Source organism: Lepidochelys kempii, chromosome 24 (assembly GCF_965140285.1).
Source record: "Lepidochelys kempii isolate rLepKem1 chromosome 24, rLepKem1.hap1, whole genome shotgun sequence".
Lineage (NCBI taxonomy): Eukaryota > Metazoa > Chordata > Testudines > Cheloniidae > Lepidochelys > Lepidochelys kempii.
In genome coordinates, this window is record NC_136403.1 from 14,553,461 (window position 1) to 14,575,751 (window position 22,291).

Consider the following 22,291-nt stretch of genomic DNA (forward strand, 5'->3'; position numbering starts at 1 on the left):
GTGTCCCCACTCTGGGGTGCTCTCTCCGCACTGGACGCTTCCCTGACCCACTGATCATTTCATACAGTTCAAAGCAAATAAAATTTATTAAACAGCAACCAATTAAAAAGTTAAGGAAAAAATGGGAAAGATGAAAGGAAAACCCATCGCCCCTGCTCTGTGGCACGGGGACGTCACAGCCAGCGTCTCTGGGATGTCAGGGCAGTTCAGCCTGTTCCTCACACGTGCCAGGCCCCTGCCCAGGCCCTGGCTGTGCTGATGCCGTGGGTCGGACACTTGCTCTGGCAGTGGCCACACGCCCTCAGGCTCTGGGTGGCAGGACCCTTCTGCCCAGTGTCGGCCCCCCCCATCAGGGTTACGATCCCCCTGCCAGTCGTCCTGCAGGGCCTCTTGGCTGGGGGTGTCTCCCTGTGCTGAGTCCACTGCCCAGGGTCCCCCTCGCCCTCTCCAGCTGCTTCACTGCACCCGGCTCCGGACGGCTCCAGCCCCAGCTCCAGGCTGCCTCAGCACGGCTGCTGCTCTGTCTCCAGCCCGGCGCCTTGGGCTGATCCTCTGCCCCTCCGGCTGCTGCCCTCCTTAGCTCAGCCCCTCTCGCCAGGCACCTCAGGCTCCCAGGCTGACCTGGCGCATTGGCCTCTCCCCATTGGCCCCGGGGACTCTCAGTCTTAGGGTCCTGATTTCTCAAAAGAAAGGGTCCCTTTCTTTTGGTGCTGGGAGAGGGCCAACCAACTCCCCACCCCGAGGGTCAGTGAGGGGCCAGCAGCCCCCTGACACCTGCAGGATTCTTCAGGTAAAAGCCCCCCAAGGGGCTGCTTTGGGGTTCATCCCAGCTGCAGCTCAGAACCAGCCCCAGCCTGATGGGACCTTTGCAGTCCCCGTCCTTCCCCCTCCCCAGGGCATGGGGCCCTCCATGGGGCAGTGGCCCTGGCTGTTTGCTGGATCAGCAGGAGGCCCCGAGCCAGACTAAACCCAGGGCTTTTAGCCAAAAGTCATTTCTTTGTTTTGGTCCCTGGAGAACCCAGTTGGACCCAGCACTGGCATCTCTGCCCCAGAGCTGGCTTCGAAGGGCGGATACCATACGAGGGACATTGGGCCTCCGCTCCGCTGGAGAAGGTGCATACACGGCCCCAACAACCCTACACAATTGCCATTTTTAACACAACGGACCCCAAAGCAATTCCCTGAGGCAGAGCTCAATGCAGCAAAGCCTTTCTCACTTCCATAAGGTTTGTTCAGGATTTTATCAGCCCAGATGGGGACTCCAGCCCACATCATGCCAGCTATCAATGAGAATTAGGGCAACCGAGCGTTTTTGCTGGGTATGGAGACACTGATGTGGCTCTGGATGTCCTGTGGCCAAAGCTTGATGAACGGCTCATGCAGGGCTGGGAAATGGCTGCCTGAACTATTCCACTCCCCTTTTGTAACAAAAAATGTTTCTAGTCCCGTGTTACAGGAAAAAGCCAGAGTCCGAGCCCCGAGTGTGAGCCTGACAGCTCCAAAACCAGAAAGTAAAGTTTAAAAAAAAATCTCATGATTCTTAAGCCAATCTCATGATTTCTGAGCTGGGTTGGCGGCGCTGAGCTATGTCAGCCTGTGATCTACAGGAGATCAGATTAGATAATCTAATATTCCCCTGAAGCCATAAACTCTATGAAGGGGGCAGAGTTAAGGGCCCACACACAAAGGGGAGGAGTTAAGGGTACTCACACAAGGGTCAGGGTTAATAACACACACAAGAGGGGTGGAGTTAAGGACGTACACAAAAGGACAGTGTTAAGGGTGCTCTAGCTCAATCCCCAGATCTGGGCTACAGGCAGGGATCCCTCAGGGAGGGTCTCTGGCCTGGGCTATGCGATGGTGGACTAGCCCTGAGCTGAAGTCACAAACAGAAGTTGGGAAGGGGGGTGCCAGTCTTTAAACAGGGCAGTGAGGTGAGGGGCACAGCTGGTCAGGGGATCCCAGGAGAGTTCACCAGCCAGGCAGGTCCAGGTGCAGAGTTATGCAGTGTGAGAGAGCAGGCAGTGAGGAAGAGAACGACCTGGAATGGCGATGCAGCAGGTGCAGATCAGGGTTTACTATAGCTGGGCCTAGCCTACAGCCCCTTGGGAAATGAGGGGAAGCTGTTGCCTTTGATGACAGGTTTGAGACCCGTGTCAATAACGACCCATAAAACATTTAATTCCAGACGTTGCTTTTCTCCCCTGTTTGCAAAGCATCCTGGCTGGCAGGGCGACGTTCTCCCCCCGCTGCCCACACCCTCGCACTGACCTGCGGGTTCCTTTTGTTGGGGATTCGGCGATTAAACAGGGCTCTCGCAGTGGCATTCGGGGCCAGGTTTTCAGCAGTGCTTGGGCGCAGGGTGCCTGGGGAAATCTGGCCACTTGCCTACATGGGAGCTAAACTCTGGGAGATCCAGCATGCTGGGTGCCTCAGTTTCCCCACCTGTTGGGGGGGGGGGGATAATAATTCTTTGTCTGGTGCATTCAGACTGTAGCACTGCATGCTGGACATGGGGCTGGCTGGGTTCATTGTATGTGATTGCGTGGCTGGCTAAAGGGCAGCCGTTCTTTTGTGGTGTCTGTCCAGTGCCTGGAACCACGGGGCCTGGTCTGTGGCTGGAGCCCTTAGGTGCTAGGCAAGACCAATTCTAAGGAAGGAGTTCAGTCAGCTTGAGCTAAATTCGGCTGCCAGGGCCATACGCAGGGTCCAAGTGCCGGCACTCACACAAGGGGGCGTTAATTCCTTTGGACGGTGCCACCATGGGTGTGGTCTGGGGGCTCGCTGGGGGTGGGGAAGGAAGGTCCCCAGCTGGGGACCCCGGGGGCTTTCAAACAAGGGCCTTGGGAGCAGTTGGAAAGTGGGGTCTCAGAGAATGGGACGACACTGGATGGGGGAACTGGACTGAGGGGTAGAAGGCTGTGGGGAGCAGGCCGCTTTGCCTATCCAAACTAGGGTTGCCAGGTGCCCAGTTTTTGACAGAAAGTCCATTAGAAAAGGGGACCTGGCCATGTCCGGTCAGATATACTGACTGGACACCAAACGTCCGGTTATCACGGGGCACGGGGAGGCGCCCGGTCAGTAACCTGAGCCAGCCCTTGTTCAGCCAGGGCTGCCTCGAGGGTGACCGGACAGCAAGTGTGAAAAATTGGGATGGGGTGGGGAGGAATAGGTGCCCGTATAAAACAAATCCCAGAATAGCGGGACTGTCCCTATAAAATGGGGACATCTGATCACCCCAGCTGCCTCCCCCCCTACAGGCAGGCTCCTTGCCAGGCTACAGCAGCTCCCGTCCCAGCCCCAGAGCAGAGGGAGCCTGGGGGGAGGGGGGAAAGAGCAGAAAGCGATGTGGGTAGGGGGTAGAGAAGCAAGTGGGGGCAGCGTCTTGGGGGAAGAGGTGGAGCAGGGGGCGGGGCCTTGGGGAAAGAGGTGGAGCAGGGGGGCGGGGCCTTGGGATTCTCGTTGTCAGCAATTACCAAATTGGCAACTCTAATTGAAACTGGCACAGGAGGCCAAGGAAAAGTTGGTTTTGTTCTCTTTATCCCCTCCCTATCTGCTTGCAGTGTGGCCCCTGGTTAAATGAATCCCACTTTGCCTACAACACGTTGTGTCTCTGTCTGTTTTCACCAGCTGGCTCCCCGCTTCAGGAGAGGACCTCAGAGCACGTGCCGAATCCAGCTAGACTTGCTGGAGGTCAATCTGGTAGGGAAGGGAGGGGTGCTGTGACCTGGCTATCCGGTCTGCAAGGAGGGTGAACTCCCCTCTGAGAGGAGGGCGGGGTACGCCTATGTTCCAACTCCAGTGGAGCCTGCTCTCTTCCGGGCACGCGCACGCACACGGAGAAGTTAGATCAAATTTTAAATACGCAGCTGGAAAGTTTGCAACGTTATACAACTTGATTTGAACAGAACCTTAGAACATGAGAACGGCCATACTGGGTCAGCCCAATGCTCCATCTAGTCCAGTATCCCCTCTTCCCACGGTGGAAGAAAATACATCCTCAAAATCAGAGACAGCTTTATTTCAGGCAATTGCCAGGGAAGAAATACAGCGGACAGAGAGCATCTCTGCCTCAGTTTCTCCAAAGTACAAACAATAAGCCACCAACATTTACACTCTTTCATGGAATGCATTAATTAAAAACATCTGCAATTTATTTATGTTATGTCCTGCCCATTCCATTATTTTCTCACTTCTGTCTCACCACATCATTATCTTCAAGGTTAGGTCACACTGACTCTGCCTTGTTTCCCACCCGCTTCAGATACAGAGTCTGCTTTCCCAAGTCTCGCATTATGAGACTTCAGAGTTAGCTTGACTGTACTCTGGCTTGACATAACTGAGGAGCCTATAGTCAAATCCTTTAATCCTTGTTTCCACACCACAGTGGCCAATGCCAGGTGCCCCAGAGGGAACGAACAGAACCGGTAATCAGAGAGGTTGTGGAATCTCCATCATTGGAGATTTTTAAGAGTAGTGAAACACCTTTCAGGGAAGGTCTAGATAATACTTAGTCCTGCCATGAGTGCAGGGGACTGGACTAGATGATTTCTCGAGGTCCTTCCAGTCCTATGATTCTATGATTCTGTGATTTTTCTCAGTAAATATCGGGGTTTATTTTGGTGGATGGAAAGACAAGGGGAAAAAGTACTCAGTAGATTAATGCTTTGAATTCTGTTCATTGCTGTGGTTGGCTGCAGAACTAATGAAGTGAGCTGTAGCTCACGAAAGCTTATGCTCAAATAAATTGGTTAGTCTCTGAGGTGCCACAAGTCCTCCTGTTCTTTTTGCGGATACAGACTAACACGGCTGCTACTCTGAGAACTAACACAGAACTCCAAACACAAGGCCACCTCTGGGTTTAAGAGAACAAGGTATCTCTAATCCCCAAATAAAACTTTTCATTTGAATAAGCAGTTGACTGTTGTAGACTTAGAACTATTAGCCTATAAATATTTACATTTAATAAGTGGGCCCCACCATTAGCCGTGCATACGCCTAACTTCATCCTTTTCTCCTGGTTTTGTTTTTTTTTAAACCTTTGAATATTTTCTTGTGTTCTAAACCGTACTCTGAGACAGAGTTTTGTTTTCTTCCCATTTTAATGTCAGATCTTTAAACTGTTATCCGCTAACATCTTGAAATGTGTACATTACAGGGTGGGCATGAGAATCATAGAATATTAGAGTTGGAAGAGACCTCAGGAGGTGAGATCCATCAGTAACTTCAGATGCTCATGCACGTCACAGCTTGTGTGCGTGACTGTTTTTTTATTGTGTGTATCTTCTAGACCAGTAGCTCTCAACATTTCCAGACTATTGCACCCTTTTCAGGAGTCTGATTTGTCTTGCCTACCCCAAGTTTCACCTCACTTAAGAACTACTTGCTTGCAAACTCACATATAAAAATACAAAACTGTCACCTCACATTATTACTGAAAAGTTGCTGACTTTCTCATTTTTACCATGTAATTATAAAATAAATCTATTGGAATATAAATATTGTACTTACATTTCAGTATATAACATAAAAAGTGGGATAAATAATCTTGCCCAGATGCTCAGGGTTTAGCTGATCGCCATATTTGGGGTTGGGAAGGAATTTTCCTCCAGGGCAGATTGGAAGAGGCCCTGGAGGTTTTTCGCCTTTCTCTGTAGCATGGGGCACGGGTCACTTGCTGGAGGATTCTTTGCTCCTTGAAGTCTTTAGACCACAAGTTGAGGACTTCTGTAGCTCAGACATAGGTGAGAGGTTTTTCGCAGGAGTGGATGGGTGAGATTCTGTGGCCTGCATTGTGCAGGAGGTCGGACTAGATGATCATAATGGTCCCTTCTGACCTAAATATCTATGAATCTATGAATCTATAAAGAAGTCACTGTCTGCATGACATTTTAGTTTGTACTGACTTTGCTAGTGCTTTTCATATAGAATGTTGTAAAACTAGACAAATATCTAGATGAGTTGCTGGACCGCCCGGTTGAGAACCACTGTTCTAGACTAATACTTCATTCAACAGCTTTGCATATACACACAGACTGATGTATAATAGTAATACATCTCTCTCATGCAATGGATTGTGTTTTTCTAATAAAACAAGTTATTTTTTCTATATTTGAATGATAGAAAAGTAGGGTGAAAATCAGAAAACAATGAATAATACTTTTTTGTAAAACCCGGGAATTTTCCCTTAAAAATCCATTTAAACTCAAAACGAAGGGGCTTAACTATAGTTTCAACCAATTTGCCCGAACTGAAGTTAGGCTTACTGGCCTGTAATTGCCAGGATCGCCTCTGGAGCTTTTTTAAAAAATAAGTGTAACATTTGTTCTCCTCCAATCATCTGGTACAGAAGCTGATTTAAATGATAGGTTACAAACCACACTCAGGGATGTCTACACTACCTGCCGGATCGGTGGACAGCGTCTAGCCTAGACGCGATAAATCGACCCCCGAGCGCTCTCCCGTTGACTCCTGTACTCCACCGCTATGAGAGGAGTAGGAAGAGTCGACGGGGGAGCAGCAGCATTCGACTCACGGCAGTGAAGACACCGTGGTGAGTAGGTCTAAGTACATTGACTTCAGCTACGTTACTCACGTAGCTGAAGTTGCGTAACTTAGATCGATCTCCCCCTCAGTGTAGACCAAACCTTAGTAGTTCTGCAAGTTCATATTTGAGTTCCTTCAGAACTTGGGTGAATACTTTCCCATCTGGTCCTGGTGACTTATTACTGTTTAATTTATCAATTTGTTCCAACACGTCCTTTACTGACACCTCAATCTGGGACATTTCCTTAGGTTTGACACTTAAATGGAATGGCTCAGGTGAGGGAATCTCCCTCACATCCTCTGCAGTAAAGACCGATGCAAAGAATTCATTTAGTTACTCCTCAATGGCTTTGTCTTTCTTGAGTGCTCCTTTAGTACCTCGATTGTCCGGTGCCCAATGGTGGCCGAAGCATGAAGGGGCATACAAATGTTTAGCATAACTGACATATCTTGCAGTCATGACAGCTACAAAAGTGCCATGCAAACACCTGGTCTCACTTTCAGGTGACACTGTAAATAAGAAGCAGGAAGCAGTATCTCCCATCAATGTAAACAAACTTGTTTGTCTTAGCGATTGGCAGAATAAGAAGTAGAACTGAGTGGACTTGTAGGCTCTAAAGTTTTACACTGTTTTACTTTTGAGCGCAGTTATGTAACCAAAAAAAATCTGCATTTGTAAGTTGCACTTTCACGAGAAAGAGATCGCACTACAAAGTATGAGGTGAATTGAAAAATACAATTTCTTTTGTTTATCATTTTTACAGTGCAGATATTTATCATTCTTACAGTGCCGTGTAATCAAACATAATAATGTAAAGTGAGCCCTGTGCACTTTGTATTCTGTGTTGTAACTGAAATCAATATTGAGAATATAGAAAAACATCCAAAAATATTTAATAAATTTCCACTGGTATTCTATTGTTATAAGTGTGATTTATTGCAATTAATTTTTGTAATCACAATTAATTCTTTTGAGCGAATGGCGTGAGTTAACTGCGATTAATTGACAGCCCTAATTCTTATTATTTAAGCATGGGATAACTATCCATAGAGATTATATGGTTCAGGTTGGTTCATTTAAGATTTTTACTATATTTGTCTCTGTGCTTTCTTTCACGTATAGTGCCACTCCCACACCAGTACGACCTACTTGGTCATTCCTAAATATCTTGTACGCTGGTATTACCATTTTGATTCTGATCATTCCACCAAGTTTCTGTGATACCTATTGTGTCAATAATACCAGGCACTCAGGTTCACCCATTTTAGTATTTAGACGTCTAGCAAATGTATTTAAGCACTTATAAAATGTGTCCCTTTTTAGCTGTCTGCCATTACGTGATGTAATTGAATGGGACTCTATCATTTGACTGTTTCTCATCAGATCCTACCTGTACGGGATGCATCCGATGAAGTGAGCTGTAGCTCACGAAAGCTCATGCTCAAATAAATTGGTTAGTCTCTAAGGTGCCACACGTCCTCCTTTTCTTTTTACCTGTACATTATCATCTTCCATCCTCTCCTCCTTACTAGGATACAGTGAATCCCCATGAATAGATCCTCCCTTCAGGGATGTCTCTGTCCAAACTGTGTGGCCCCCAGCTCTGAGGCTATGTCTACACTGCGCACCTTAAACAGCACACCTTAAAACTGCTCTGAAACCTCTTTTTCACATGTAGTTTAGGTGGAGCCCTTCCTTTCTGAATTGAAACCATAAACACCAAGACTGGGTGTTTTTCTAACCCATCTGCTCTGGGGAATAGTTCAGGGCAGGTGTCTGGCCTGTGTGATGCAGGAGGTCAGACTGGAGGAGCACAGTGGTCCCTGCTGGCCTTGGAATCTATTAAAATAACATCGGAGCAGAGAGAGATTCAGGTGTGAAATGCAGGGGGGAGCTGGGTCCTAGCAGATCTCAGTTTGGACAAAGCAGCCCCACCCCCAGACCAGGCATCACGCCCAGCTCGCTGTCTGCGGGGAGTCTCTGGCGCAGGGAGTCGCCCCAGGAGCGGGTAGGGGAATTAACCCCTTCCCCCTCCGCTCCCCCAGCCCAGCCCCTCCTGGAGGGGTGGGAAGTTTATTCCCCGTCCCTGGGGCTGGGAGAGAAGGCAGGAGACAGGGAGATGGCGGGGGAGGGGGGAGGATACCAGGGCTGGGGGGATCTGGAGCTGGAAAAGTTAGCCCAGAGCTGGGTAACAACATAGCCCCCCTGCTACCCTCTGCCATTCATCAGCTGTCGGCTAATTAGAACCGCCCCCACCCCTGCCTGTCCCTGCCCCACCCGAGTGACTCAGCGCTGCTGGACAGCCCCCAGCTGGTGTCAGTCGGACCTCGTGCCATTGCAGTGGGTCCCAGGCTGGATGGGCCCCGGGTCTGATCCAGGGCAGCTGGGGGAATGGGGGAGGGACCATGTGAGCCCTGGGGTCTGATCTGGTCTAGCAAACCCCACAGCCTGGATACCGGGCAAGCCAGGCCCCAGTCACTACCTGATCCAAATCAATGTAACTATTTTATTGCTAGCTGGTAAGTCTGCTGTGAAAAGTGATATTAACGAACATACAAGTATGACCCATTAAGCCCTGGAGGGAGGGTCGGGGGAGGCAGTAGGGGTCGGGGGAGATAGGGGTGCGGGACTGGGAGAGGCAGTGGGGGCTGGAGCCTGAAGCCCTGCTGCCAGAGTCCAAAGCCTCGCGGCTGGATGACGGGGCCCAGGGACGGAGCCTGAAGCCGTGTGGCCAGAGTCTGGGGCCTGCTGCCACGCAGCCAGAGCCCGGGGCTGGAGCCCAAAGCCCCGTGTCCAGAGCCTGCCATGCCGCCACCCCAGGGCTGAAGCCCAAAACTTGAGCCCCACCACCCTAGGGAAAGTGGGGAACTCGCTGGCTGCTTGCTTGCGTGGTGTTGTGCCCCAGGTGACTCCAGAGAGGGGGCAGGGCCTCTAATCCCTGCTGGTGACCACGGCGGTGCATCCAGGAGCAACAGGGAGGGGGAGGGAGAGCTAATTTGCCCTCCCCCCATCATAGCCCAGGAGGCTGTGGCCGCAAGAAACGGCCTGGTGGCTGCATTTGAGAAACGCTAACTATCACACTCAACTCTGCTTCCCACCCAGGCCCCGATGCCAGAGAATCGGCAGCTCCTGGACCAGTCCCTGTAGGAAGCCTCCGGTGTATTTCTGCAGGTGGGCGGCTTGCCCAGCCGCGTTGTTAGCATTCAGGGTCTGGAACGAATTACCCCCGGGGGTAGATTGGCCGGGATTGGGAAGGTTTTCTCCCCTTCCTCTGTGGGGTGGATCACCTAGGTGTGGCAAAGCAGCCCGTTCCCACCCGGCGTCCACACATGTCCACCTCTTTTTGTGACCTAGCCCCCAGTCAGGTCACGATTTCGTCCCACCCCTTTTAGTCGCCGTGGCCTTAGGCAAAGATCTTCAGCCCTGAGTCTAAGCCCCATGGTCCTGGCCTTTCTCCGGTTTTGCACCACCTCCCCTGTGGCTGGTAGGGGAACCCACTGGCTGCACTGGATTCCAGTTCGGGGACCCTAAGGCCAGCCACCAGAGTTCAGTCCATCAGACCTCTTGCTGCTACTTCTCTGGACTTCCTCCCACCCAGCCGCCCTCAGCCCTTCTCCCCACGACCTCTCGAGTCTCCCCCTCCTTTCGGGGTCAGAAATCCCCCAGTAAATCTCCATCAACATGTATACACTCAAATCCAGCACCAACGCCTTCCCTGCGCTCTAATCCCGGCCTGCGATCACAGCGCCCCTTTGCCATCTCACCTTCCTCGGAGTATAATCCTCTCCCCAGCTGGGGTTCATCACCGCGGGGCCCATCCTCCAGGTGTGCCCCTCTGTGCACTGGTCTCTGAAGAGCTGGGTGTTTTAATCCTTCAGGCACTGAGCTGTGCTCCCAACCTTCACGTAGTTCTTTGTCTGGGAATTTCCTAGGGTTTTTTTTTCTTTTCATTATTAAAAAATCCCACCAAGCCTGAGGTTGCCCCCGGGCGACATGTCGACTGATTTGAAGATCGGCAGGATTAGCTTCAAACTGTTTTTTAAAATTAAACATTTAAAGGGCTGTTCCCCGGTGCCCCAGCACAGCAGAAAGCCCCGGCCAGATACAGCTGGGTTTATAGCTGCTTTGCCTCTCCAGCTGCCGAATCTGGCCCTTAATGTGCAATTGACTCACTGGTTTAGGGTTATGTGTTGCAGAGCAAAGCTCTGTAGAGTGGATGTAGGGAGCTGTCCCTGGGTCACCGTATCTCTTTGTCTTTAAGGGGGGGCTCCTGCCTCAGTTTCCCCAGCAGGGCTGCCTTGCCACACAGGGGAGCCTGGATGTCTGAAGAGCAGCGACAGATGGGCCAATATTGACATTACCTCTCACCCCGAAGAAGCCATCTGGTGCCCAGGTAACCATGGCTACAATTACGCAGAAAAACATCAGGCTTACACGGTTGCTATCGCTGCGTTCAGTGGCTCCCGCATCATCGCGTGTAAGAGGGGACCGAGGCGTGGCCGAGAGCTGGTAACCAAGGGGATGTCGGCCGGGGAAAAGAATCAGCCCCTGGGAAGGGAACGTCACAGTTCAAGGTAACTGCACCTGCCTTCCCCCTCCATGTGCCACGTTTCTCTCCCTCCCGGCTACACAGCCCCCTGGCTACTGGGGCTACGCCCAGACGGCCTCCCCGGCCCAGCGCCCGCGCTCTGCTTCTTCTCTGGAGGCTGCAGCCGGAGGAATTGCCACAGCGCCAAGTGCCCAGCCAGCTGCTTCTGAGCAAGCCCCGTTCGGAGGTAACCTGACAACCCATAAAAGACCCCATGGTCCCATGTGCCTGGGAAAAGCTCCCTGGAGCTCAGCCCCACTCCAGCCCGGGGCTCTGGTCAGGGTCAGTCCTTCCAACCCCACCGGGAGCCGAGGTGAGTCTCAGCCGAGCATGGCCTCTTGGGGCCACCGTGTCCCTGGGCCGAGCTCTGGAGATGCTGGATTCCAGCCGAGTAATAATCGCTGCGGTGGTTTGAAGAGGTTGTCCCGATTCCCAGCAGAACCTCCCCGTTCACATCGCTTCCTGACGGCTCTCCAGGCATCCAGTCTAAGAGGTCTCGCTCGAGGAGCTCACGGCAGGAAATGGGGGGCTGTGGGAGCAGAAGACCTAGTCCTGGAGGCACTGAGTCAGTGGGGCTGGGGGGACATGAGAGGGGGAATCTCTGGAGCTGGCACAGTAATGGGGATACTGGTTAAGGGGCTGTTTGAAGGCCCAGGCCTGACTCCACGACCCCTGTAAATTCTCTAATCAGTCTTCTGAGTTAAAATGACTTTACAAACGAGGCCCTTTACAAAATTTTGCCCCTGGTGTGAAACAATCTGACAGGAATAACACCGGGAATGTTCCTGCTGAGGGGATGAATTGAAATCTTGTGCACTGGGTGGGCCGGCAGGAATCTGGTGGTGACCGAGACACAGGATGCCTTGGTGTTCCCCTGTTACAGATGGGGAAACTGAGGCACAGAGGCGGACATGCTGCATCCGAGGTGCACAGAGGGTGCGTGGCAGAACAAGGATTCGAACCCAGGACTCCTGAGTCCCAGCCATTAATCATTAGGCACCGTTCCCTGCTGCCCGCAACAGCCCTGAAGGCTTGCCTCATCCATTGGCTACACCTTCCCATTTTGTTCATAGGAAAAGGTAACTGGGAATGTCACTCATGGCACCGTACTGGGATAATGGCAAATCCTTGTGCATCACAGCTGGAGTGAGTTCCTCCCACAGCCGGCATTCCCGCCTCACTCCCCACAGCGCCCCCCACAGGGCCAGGCTGGGGCTAGAGTAGCCAGGAGCTCCCACGAGGCCGATGGTCCCACCCGGCTGCCCACAGCACCCCCTGCTGGGAGAGGCTAGGATTTCACACCCTAAATCTCACTAACTGCTGTGTTTTTTCCTCCCTGCAGTGCAGTCGGCACCAGACGTGGTAGCTCATTTCAGGGGGGACGTCACCCTGAGATGCCTCTTCCTGTCCCAGCCCGGCATGAACCTCCAGCATCTGACCGTCACCTGGCAGAAGGAGCAGGTGGGGGCAGAGGCCTTGGTGGTTCACAGTTATTATTACGGGAGGGAGCAGCTGGAGAAACAGGACAAGGCTTATAGGAACCGGACCCGGCTGGAACCAGAGGAGCTGGCCCGGGGGAATGCGTCCCTGACACTGAGGGACATCCACATGCAGGACGAGGGTGTCTATCAGTGCCACGTCACCACGGAGCTGGGCACGACGTCTGAACTCTGGGGGCTGAGAGTGGGAGGTGAGTGCTGGGGGATGCTGCATCCCGGGATGGGTCTGGCTAATGCAGAGTGGTTCCATGTAGCTGGTAGTGACTGCAGCCTGCGTGGCTCCCTCTAGTGGCCGCAGCCTGTGTGGCACCGTGTCCCTGCCCCAGTCGCTACAGCCTGTGTCAGGGTTCCTTCCCCACTCTGAACTCTAGGGTACAGATGTGGGGACCTGCATGAAACCTCCTAAGCTTACTTTTACCAGCTTAGGTTAAAATTTCCCCAAGGTACAAACTATTTTACCCTTTGCCCTTGGAATTTCCACTGCCACCACCAAACTTTATCTGGGTTCCTGAAAAAACGTAGTTTGGAAACGTCTTTCCCCCCAAAATCCTCCCAACCCTTGCACCCCTCTTCCTGGGGAAGGTTTGGTAAAAATCCTCACTAATTTGCATAGGTGACCACAGACCCAAACCCTTGGATCTTAGAACAATGAAAAAGCATTCAGTTTCCTTACAAGTTTCAGAGTAACAGCCGTGTTAGTCCGTATTCGCAAAAAGAAAAGGAGTACTTGTGGCACCTGTGACGAAGTGGGACTGTTCTTAATGTTTCCTCTGAATAGTGTGGGGGTGCCTCAGTTTCCTCTAGGCAGTTCTTAAGTATCTAGGGGGTGGAATAAGGGTGTATGATCATTGCAGAGCCCTAGAGGGCATGTGTGTGCAGGAGTCTGGACACAGAGAATGGCCGACACCCTGTTTCCTGGCAACTGATGGCCTGGCCCATCCCCCCCTGCAAGGTGAGAGCTGAAGGGTTGGAGAACAAAGGAATCAGGTGACCACCTGGCCCAGGAAAGGAACAAAGCCCAGAGGAGGAGGGGCTGGAGGGGGTTTTCAGTTTGGGGCTGGCTGGGACATGGAGTGAAGGGCAGACGTGGTTGTCTGGCTCACTGCCCCCCAAAATGGACCCAGCTGAGGGGTCCCGTTCTCTGCACCTGCAAGCTCTGTGTTAGACCATGTTCCTGTCGTCTAATAAACCTTCTGTTTTACTGGCTGGCTGAGAGTCCCGTCTGACTGCGAAGTTGGGGTGCAGGACCCTCTGGCTTCCCCAGGAGCCCCGCCTGAGCGGACTCGCTGGGGGGAAGCGCACGGAGGGGCAGAGGATGCTGAATGCTCTGAGGTCAGACCCAGGAAGGTGGAAGCTGTGTGAGCTGTGTGTCCTGCAGACAGGCTGCTCACAGAAAGGCGACTGCCCCAGAGTCCTGACTGGCTTCATGGGGAGCAGTTCCAGAGCATCGCCCAGGGACTCCGTGACAGCACCTTAGAGACTAATCAATTTATTTGAGCATAAGCTTTCGTGAGCTACAGCTCACTTCATCGGATGCATCCGATGAAGTGAGCTGTAGCTCACGAAAGCTTATGCTCAAATAAATTGGTTAGTCTCTAAGGTGCCACAAGTCCTCCTTTTCTAGTTTCCTTACAAGAAGACTTTTAATAGAAGTAAAAAAGAATCACCTCTGTAAAATCAGGATGGTAGATACCTTACAGGGGAATTAGATTCAAAACATAGAGAATCCCTCTAGGCAAAACCTTAAGTTACAAAAAAGACACACAGACAGGAATAGTCATTCTATTCAGCACAGTTCTTTTCTCAGCCATTTAAAGAAATCATAATCTAACGCATCTCTAGCTAGATTACTTACTAAATTCTAAGACTCCATTCCTGTTCTGTCCCCAGCCAAAGCATCACACAGACAGACACAGACCCTTTGTTTCTCTCCCTCCTCCCAGCTTTTGAAAGTATCTTGTCTCCTCATTGGTCATTTTGGTCAGGTGCCAGCAAGGTTACCTTTAGCTTCTTAACCCTTTACAGGTGAGAGGATTTTTCCTGTGGCCAGGAGGGATTTTAAAGGGGTTTTACCCTTCCCTTTATATTTATGACAGCCTGTGTGGCACCGTGTCCCCTCCCCAGTCGCTAGAGCCTGTGTGGCACCGTGTCCCCATTTACTGGCCGCAGGCTGCATGGTTCTGTGTTCCTCTTTAGTGGTTGCAGGCTACATGGCACTTTATTAGCCTCCTCGCTGTCGGAATTCCCGCCAAGACCTCTTTCCACCTGGCTTCCTGAGAACTCAGTTCCACGCCATACTTTGTTGCTCAGGTATTTTTATCTGACTCACAGCAACACGACGCTGATCTGATCTGCTTCAAATGCAGGGGATTTGTCTCGACTCCCACATCCCCAAGAAACTTGTTCTTGTTATACACATTTACAGATCGCATCACATTGACTCTACACTGCGTCCGACTTTACAATTAGCTTGGTTACTTAGCAGGAACCAGTCCCTGAGCCGCATGCCCTGTCCACGTTTCGACTTCCTCTTTACCTCTCTCTCCATTCCTAATGTATCCTGACCCTTGTTAGCTTGTTCAGAGTAAATTGGTCCCTGGGTGTTCTCCCTCTTATCTTAGCTGGCTCAGATATTCTGACTTTTTAGCCTACTGACCACTTGACTTATCTTATTTAGCACAAATGTCGTGTTTCCAGCCTGATGAATCATTTGCCTCCCTAATCCTTTCTTCCAAGGAATGAGGCCTCATGTCAGGCCAGGTCTCAGCTACACTCCCATCGTTGTGTTACTGCAGCTGGTTCTTTAGCTCAGCCAGCTGCTGCTCAGGGGGTTAGACCCACACTTCATTGGTTCAAGCCCCAGAGACAACCTGACGTTGCCGTCTTTAAAACGTCTTCCCTGCTGATGAGGTAGGCTGCTGTCTTCCCTGCTGCTTGTTGCTAACCTGTTATTTCCTGCAGCTGACTATCGCAGGGGTTCTCAAACTTCATTGCACCGCGACCCCCTTCTGACAACAAAAATTGCTCAACAACCCCAGGAGGGGGGATCGAATCCTAAGCCCGCTCAAGCCCCACTACTCTGGGTATGGGGGCCAAAACCGAAGCCCAAGGGCTTCAGCCCCAGGCAAGGGGCCTGTAACCTGATCCCCGCCGCCCAGGGCTTCAGCTTTGGCCCCAGGTCCCAGCAAGCCTAAGTCAGCCCTGGCAACCCTATTAAAACAGGGTCCGAACCCACTTTGGGATCCTGACCCACAGTTTGAGAACCGCTATGGTATCAGGTTAATCCCATGTGCTGGAGCTGGAGCCCTCAGAGCCTGGCTTGAATCTCTCTGCGCTGAGGCTGCCCTGTATGTCCCAGCTGCTAATTGCGGAGTGCGCCTTCAGTGACCCCAACGTGAGCCCTGCTCCAGAGCAGATTCAATCCGGATTCACACTGGATTCACAACTCAGGGCAGGACCCAGCCCACGGGGCCCAATTCTGAGCCCCCTCCCTAAATCCACCCCCCTTGTTTCTTCCCTCCAGCCCTGTTCAGCGAGCCCCAGCTGACCTTCAGCCTCTCCAGCGCTGGGGTCACGCTGACCGTCCACACGTGGGGCGGGTACCCCGAGGCCACAGTGCGGTGGCTGGACGAGGCGGGCAGGGACGTCACAGCAGAGGGCGCCACGGAGCAGCAGGTGGATGAACAGGGGCTCTGCCACGTCACCAGCTGGGTCACGGTGCCACCTGTGACCCACAGCGCCAGGCTGACCTTCGTGTTAACCCCTCGTGTGCTGGGGGCACCAATCACCCGGGCACTGAGCCTGCAGCTAAGCCCAGGTGAGTCAGGGAGGGGAGATCTGGATTTCAGCCCCCAGGGGCAGCTCAGCCCTGGGGACCCTGAAAGAGAGTGGGGGCAGGAAGCCAAATGGGGTTGGGGGACCCCCATCTATTCCCCCCCACCCGTCTATTTCCCCCAATGGAAAATCCACCCAGCCAATGGGATTGGGCCCTCGCCCCTTTCTCTGAGCATTCGCCCCAGCTGTTGTCAGGCAGGGCCCCTGCACTGCATCGCAGCCCCATCCCCTCTCTCTGTTGTAGGACTCCTGGGTCCCCCAGCCTCCTGCCTTGGGGTCCGCCTGGCTGTCATCTCTGCCACCTGCCTCTTCATCGTCCTGCTGGCCGTTGCATTTCTCTACCATCTCCACCAGGGCCCGGCTGGATCCCACTCCTGGAGGAAGGCTGAGGAGGAGGAGGAGCGGATCTCTTGTCCTATCTCAGCCAGCCCCAACTCAGAACAAGCCTGCCCCACTGGCCATGAGCAGCCAGCTGGGGCCGAGCCCTAGGGATCGGCTAGGGCAGAGCTGGAGCCACCAGGAGCAAGATCTAGCACCTCCCAGGATCTGTCATCTCCCGGCAACCAAGCCCCAGAGGACCTAGGACAACCCCTGCTGCCCCGGCTCCACCATCTGGCCATGCCCCTCCGCCTGGTGCCCTTGACCTTGGCCAAGAGCTGAGAGACCCGCCTCATCCTCTAGAAGCATCACCGAGGGGTCTCCGGCCTTCACCCCCCACACTGAGAATCAGGCTCCATCCGCGGCCTCGGTTTTCCATCCAGAACCCCCGACATGACGTGCCCTCCCCTGCCCCCGGCAACACCCCTCCTGGGAATGGAGAGGCAGCTGCAGCCCCTGCCCCAGGCATGAGATGGGTGAATGAGCCCAGCTGGGCTGCAGCAGAGCCACTGGACCAGCTGGTCCACAGAGTGGCAGACTGGGGCCAGGGTTCTGCATGTCAGCCCAGTGGCAGGTCCTTGGCTGCCCAACGCTTGTGCCCGCAGCTGTGATCACTCCTCTGCCTGCCTTGGTCCTGCCCTGCTCCAGCCTGGCTTCTGACCCCTGGTTCCGGTTATTGGCTTGGCTCTGGCTTTTAATCTTGGCGGATTCCGAGTTGCAGCTTTGGCCTGTGGCTCTGGCTTAGACCTGGCTCTAACCACTAGATCGGATGGCCCAGACTAACCACAGCCTGGCACTGGTGCAATCTCTTCTCTAGCTGTCCCTCTTTAGCCCCCTCCCCCGCACATACTGCCCCTTCTTCATCAGCCATCCTATTCCCTGCTGCATTCTCCTCCTGGGACCGGATCAGCCTGCTGTCCTCTTGTCTTGCATCGTGTACAGGTTCCTATACCACCCTCATCACTGCACAGCTGAGTGCCTGCCAGGTCGGGCACTACCCACCGTGATTATGCATCCGCCACGTGCTGTTTGTTCTCTCTGCCTCTCCCTGGATGGAGAAGTCAGTGCACAGGAGGCTCTTGTTTTGGTAGGGTTCCCTTTTCGGTTACTAGAAATAGACCCTGTTGCTGTATGTTTATGTTGGAGAAGGCAGGCCCAAGAGTCTTTGGAGCAGTCAGCAGTCAGGTTTCTAATGAGCCTTGGTTCCTGTGGCAGGTAGTTCCGCAGTCTCGGACCACGCTTGAAGAAGGTTCTTGCTCCTGAACAGACCAGCTTTACTCCTATGGTTGAGAATTTCACAGGCCAGAGCTGTCGACCACAGTCTGTTCCCCCGAGCTTTACATGGGCCATGGGATAGGCTGGGCCTAGGCCATGAAGCGCTGTGAAGATAACGACCGGTCACTATCCGGCAGGAAGCCAGCGTAGAGAGCGGAGCAGAGGTGGGATGTGCTCACGATGGCTTGCACAGCTGAGGAGATGTGCTGCAGCATTTGGCCCTTGTCAGAGTCCCTGCGTGCCGGAGGCTTCCCGCCCGGCCCCATCGCGTTGCTGTCGTCTAGCCAAAGGCGCGAAGCACAGGTCATCCCCCGCCAGGACAGATGGAGTCTCCTAGCCAGCCAGAGATGACAGAAAGCGCCGTGCGCAGCCCTTGGGATGTGAGAGTCCAGCATCAGCGAGGAATCCCGGGGCACTCCTGGACTATGGGCCGGACTGGCCGGTGGGGGACGTGAACTTGAATCAAAGGCAGCTGCTCCGGGGCTGTGAACATCCCCGAGTGCTCTCCTCTGCCCGCCTTGCTTGGGGTTCAGCGCCAGCCAGCTGCTCCCTTCCCAGAGCTGATCTTGCCTGTCGAGGGGCAATGGCGGGGGGTGGGGCGTCTGTGGGCAAGGACAAGTCGAGCTGGGGGGGTCACCCGCTGATTGCTGGCGCTTGAGTCTGTGGTGTCTGACCAGTTCCTGCAGTAGCTGCATGGTGTTGGAACGGGCCAGAGAGAAAACTGACCCTGGGGGAGCCGCTCTAGCCAGGGGTCGGGGGCGGAGGAGCCGTTCCCCATCACTACTTGCTGGGCATGTCCGTTGAGCAATGGTGCAAGTCGAAATAATTTCTTGCCGGTACGCTGCACTCGTGGGAGTGACTCAAAGGGGCGGGGGCACGTGACCCCCCCCCCACGTGACTCCTCCCTGCCCCGCCCCCAGCCTGGGGCCCTGGGGCCCTCCCTGTCCCTTCCCCAGGATCCACATCCATCCCATGTTACCTGCGGGCAGAGGGGGCTCTCTTCTCCTCCCGCTGCACCAGAGACTAAGGAGACCCAGCTGTGTGGAAGGGCTGCTGGAGTGAGGCTGCCCTGCTCCTTTCACTGCTGCGGTTCCCGGGAGAGCCTTGAACTGCAGGGCTCTCCGGGGAACCGCAGCAGCGAAAGGAGCAGAAGGTGGGGCCGCTGGGCTGTACCACCCCCAGCCCAGCTCAGCCCTGTCCTCCAGTGGGGCTTCTGTACAGACCCCAGGCAGGACTCAGGAGACACAGCTGAGTGGAAGGGCTGGGGATGGGCTCCTCCTGTGTCTTTGCAGCTATAAATATCATAGTGGCACAGCAGACCGGACCAGAGCACCCTACTTGCCCTGCTGCCATTGAGGAAGGAATCCAACCATGGGCTCCTGGCACCTCTCTCAGCGGCGTCCTACACTCGACAGGGTCAAATGCTGCAGAGAATGCCAGGGGGTGGGGATGGATATCTGCCCCCTCTCCTCACCAGGAGGGGGCCATCCATCGGTGCCATGAAACAATTTCAGCTCCGTGTCCTGGCCTGAATCCTGCTTGGGCCGAGTCCCGCACGTTGGCTTGAGTCAGATGAGCCTGTGGGTGGCTTTGGAACAAAGCTCAGGAGCAACGGGTCTGAGACGGGGCAACAGTTGGCTACAACCTAGGGCTGCAGGGCGGGTTTCTGCAGTGCTCTCCTGTGTGGGGATGTGGAAGGGACGGTCCCTTCTCTCTGTGGCTGTTTCAGCCAGGAGTGGCACCAGGGGTTCACGACTCTCTCACAAGCCAGGAAGAGCCTGGGCCGGGTTCCCATGTCCTGGACCAGGACTGTTTTGGGGAGTCCTTCGTGTCTGGCCCAGTGACTGTCCCGAAAGCTCAGCACTGTTGGCCTGTAGCCAGCTTTGGAATCTGTTGGAGTGCGTGAGTCTCTGTGGTTGAATCAGGCTCATTGGTCTTTTTTGCTTCTGGGTGACTTCGAGCAAGTCATCCCTGCCTGTGCCTCAGTTTCCTATCTATAAAATGGGGATAACACTACTGCTATTCTTTATAACTTGCCATGAGAGCTGCTACTGTTTCAAGTGATTTGTTATTTATTTGTATTGTTAAAGTGTTTGTTATTTATTATTTGTATTGTTAAATCTGTCCATCTTTGGCCTTAAAATCCACGTACATGTGTCATGCAGGGACTTAAGGAGATTGAGCTTTTTAGCTCAGCGAAGAGGCGGCTTGATTCTGTTCTATCAACATGACCCTGGGAAGGAGATTTCTGAGAGCGGAAACCCGCTGGTCTGATCTAGAGCATGGTTGGGGCAGCTGTGCCAGGATACCAGGCTGGCTGGGCCCATGCGTCTGATGCAGGGCGGCAGGGAGGGGTTTGGGGGTGGAATAAAAATACCCCAGAATTCCCCGTACTACAGAGAGGGCTCAGCTCCACAACCGCCTCCACAGCTGAGGGGGGCGCAGAAGAGAGTAGGGCCGGAGTGGCTGCTGTGGTGCCCTGGATCGGGCCGAGGTGCCATTAGGCACCAGAGTGATCAAGCGGGAAGAACTTTCCTGTCCCATCCCCTCTGCCCTGGACTCACCCCCATCCCCCTCCTGCCCCTGACACCCCAACTTCCTCCGGCCTCTCCCCACTCCCCATGGGATGCACAGTGCGATACAATCTCCTGGCCCATACAGGAAAAAACAACCACCCCCACAACACACAAACAGTGAAGTGGAACCCCCAGAAAAAAAACAAACAGTCGAAATCCCAACTGATTTCTCACCTTCTCTGGGGCTGTGAAAACCGCCCGGAGTTTATGAGCAGCTTATGGCCGGCTGTTCTCATGAGCCCCAGTTGTCTCCATTTCCTCCCACAATAAAACAGCTTGTGCAGAAATATTTGACCCGCCAGACCAACAGTCTGCCCCAGCTGTACAAAAAGGGTCTGGGAGTGGGGTGGATGCTGTAATCCTGAGTGCAGGTTAAGACATTTGCCAGTGCCACAATGGGCTACAGAACACATACATGATGGGCCAGTGTCGATGAATATATATTTATATGCTAGCCAGCCTGTATCATGTTAATAGCGTGCCTTAGCTGCACCCTTTCTGTACATTAGTAAACATTAATTACCACTAGCATGAAGCCCAAATACCGTAACCATGCTGTAGGCTAAGCTGGCCTGGACCAGAACCCTGTTCTCTTATGCCAAGTACCCCGAACTCCTTGTGTTTACTGAAATAGGGATTTGGCAGAAGCCAATAGGAAATGCGTCAAAAGCAAGATACCGTTGTTCCACACCTTAGTACAGGCTGGGCAGGAGCGTCACAGAGCAGGCCCTGGAAGGCTGGTCCCAACCCGGAGATAAGGGAGGAACAGAACAGGTTAGGGAACTGGGACAAACCGAGGGGTCGGTTCCAGTGACGTGGGAAGAAATTTACAACTTGTAAAATCGTATCACCGAGACCAGGGGAGCAAATCATCTCCATCGGGCGACTGTAACGAGATTGCACAGGACGGCTCTTCGGCGACTGGCATCATTTGGAACCTCTTCCCTGTAGCATATTAATAAACCTGACTGATACTGGTTATTTTGTCTCTTGAGCGTATTTCATAACGAAATATCGAACCAAAGTGTGATCAAGCTATTGACTACGCCAGTGGTTTTCAACCTGAGGTCCATGGACCCTTGGGAAGCCACAGACTATGTCTAAGATTTCCAAAGGGCTCCCCAACTCCATTTGAAATTTTTAGGGGTCTGCCAATGAAAACCTGTTGGAAACCACCAGACTATACGATTTTGCCTGCAGGGGATAATGTGCATATTACACACGCTATGCAAAGTAGCATTAGACTGTGTCACTCTGCAATTCATAGAGTCTAAGGCAGAAGAGACCATTGCAAATGGCTACTCCATGGGTTCTCAATGTATGGAGCGGGCCTCCCAACAGAGGCACAGGAATGTGTGAAGGGAGGTGTGAGCTAAGTGCTTCTTTGGGGGGGCTTTTAAGAGCGCTGTCTGAGGCTCGTGCAGAAGGGCCATGCAGACCCCAGAGGCAGGGAATAGCTGGAGCTCCCTGGTCCCCAGGGTACAATCTGCAACTGAGAGATCGCTGTGCCCACTTAACTCTCCAGCCTGGGCTCTCTGTCACACTGCTATGCCAGTGACAGGCAGCAAACCCCCTCCAGGCGCTGTGGTCACTC

The 22,291-nt window shown here is 53.3% G+C and overlaps 1 protein-coding gene across 5 annotated transcripts; it reads left to right on the top strand.

Annotated features, from left to right (window-relative positions):
- Window positions 1–11,003: 11,003 nt before the first annotated feature.
- On the top strand, window positions 11,004–21,678 carry LOC140902576 (CD276 antigen homolog). Of its 5 annotated transcripts, none has more exons than XM_073322796.2 (5): window positions 11,004–11,322; window positions 12,019–12,214; window positions 12,478–12,825; window positions 16,158–16,451; window positions 18,062–21,678. In XM_073322796.2, exons 2-5 carry the CDS (start codon window positions 12,019–12,021, stop codon window positions 18,088–18,090), a joined length of 867 nt encoding a protein of 288 aa, XP_073178897.1. In that variant the 5' UTR covers window positions 11,004–11,322; the 3' UTR covers window positions 18,091–21,678. The 5 variants fall into 5 exon arrangements, with proteins under 5 accessions (XP_073178897.1, XP_073178894.1, XP_073178895.1 ...); XM_073322793.2 differs by having other exon boundaries at window positions 11,005–11,322; window positions 16,713–21,678; XM_073322794.2 differs by having other exon boundaries at window positions 11,005–11,121; window positions 16,713–21,678.
- The last annotated feature ends 613 nt before the right edge of the window (window positions 21,679–22,291 follow it).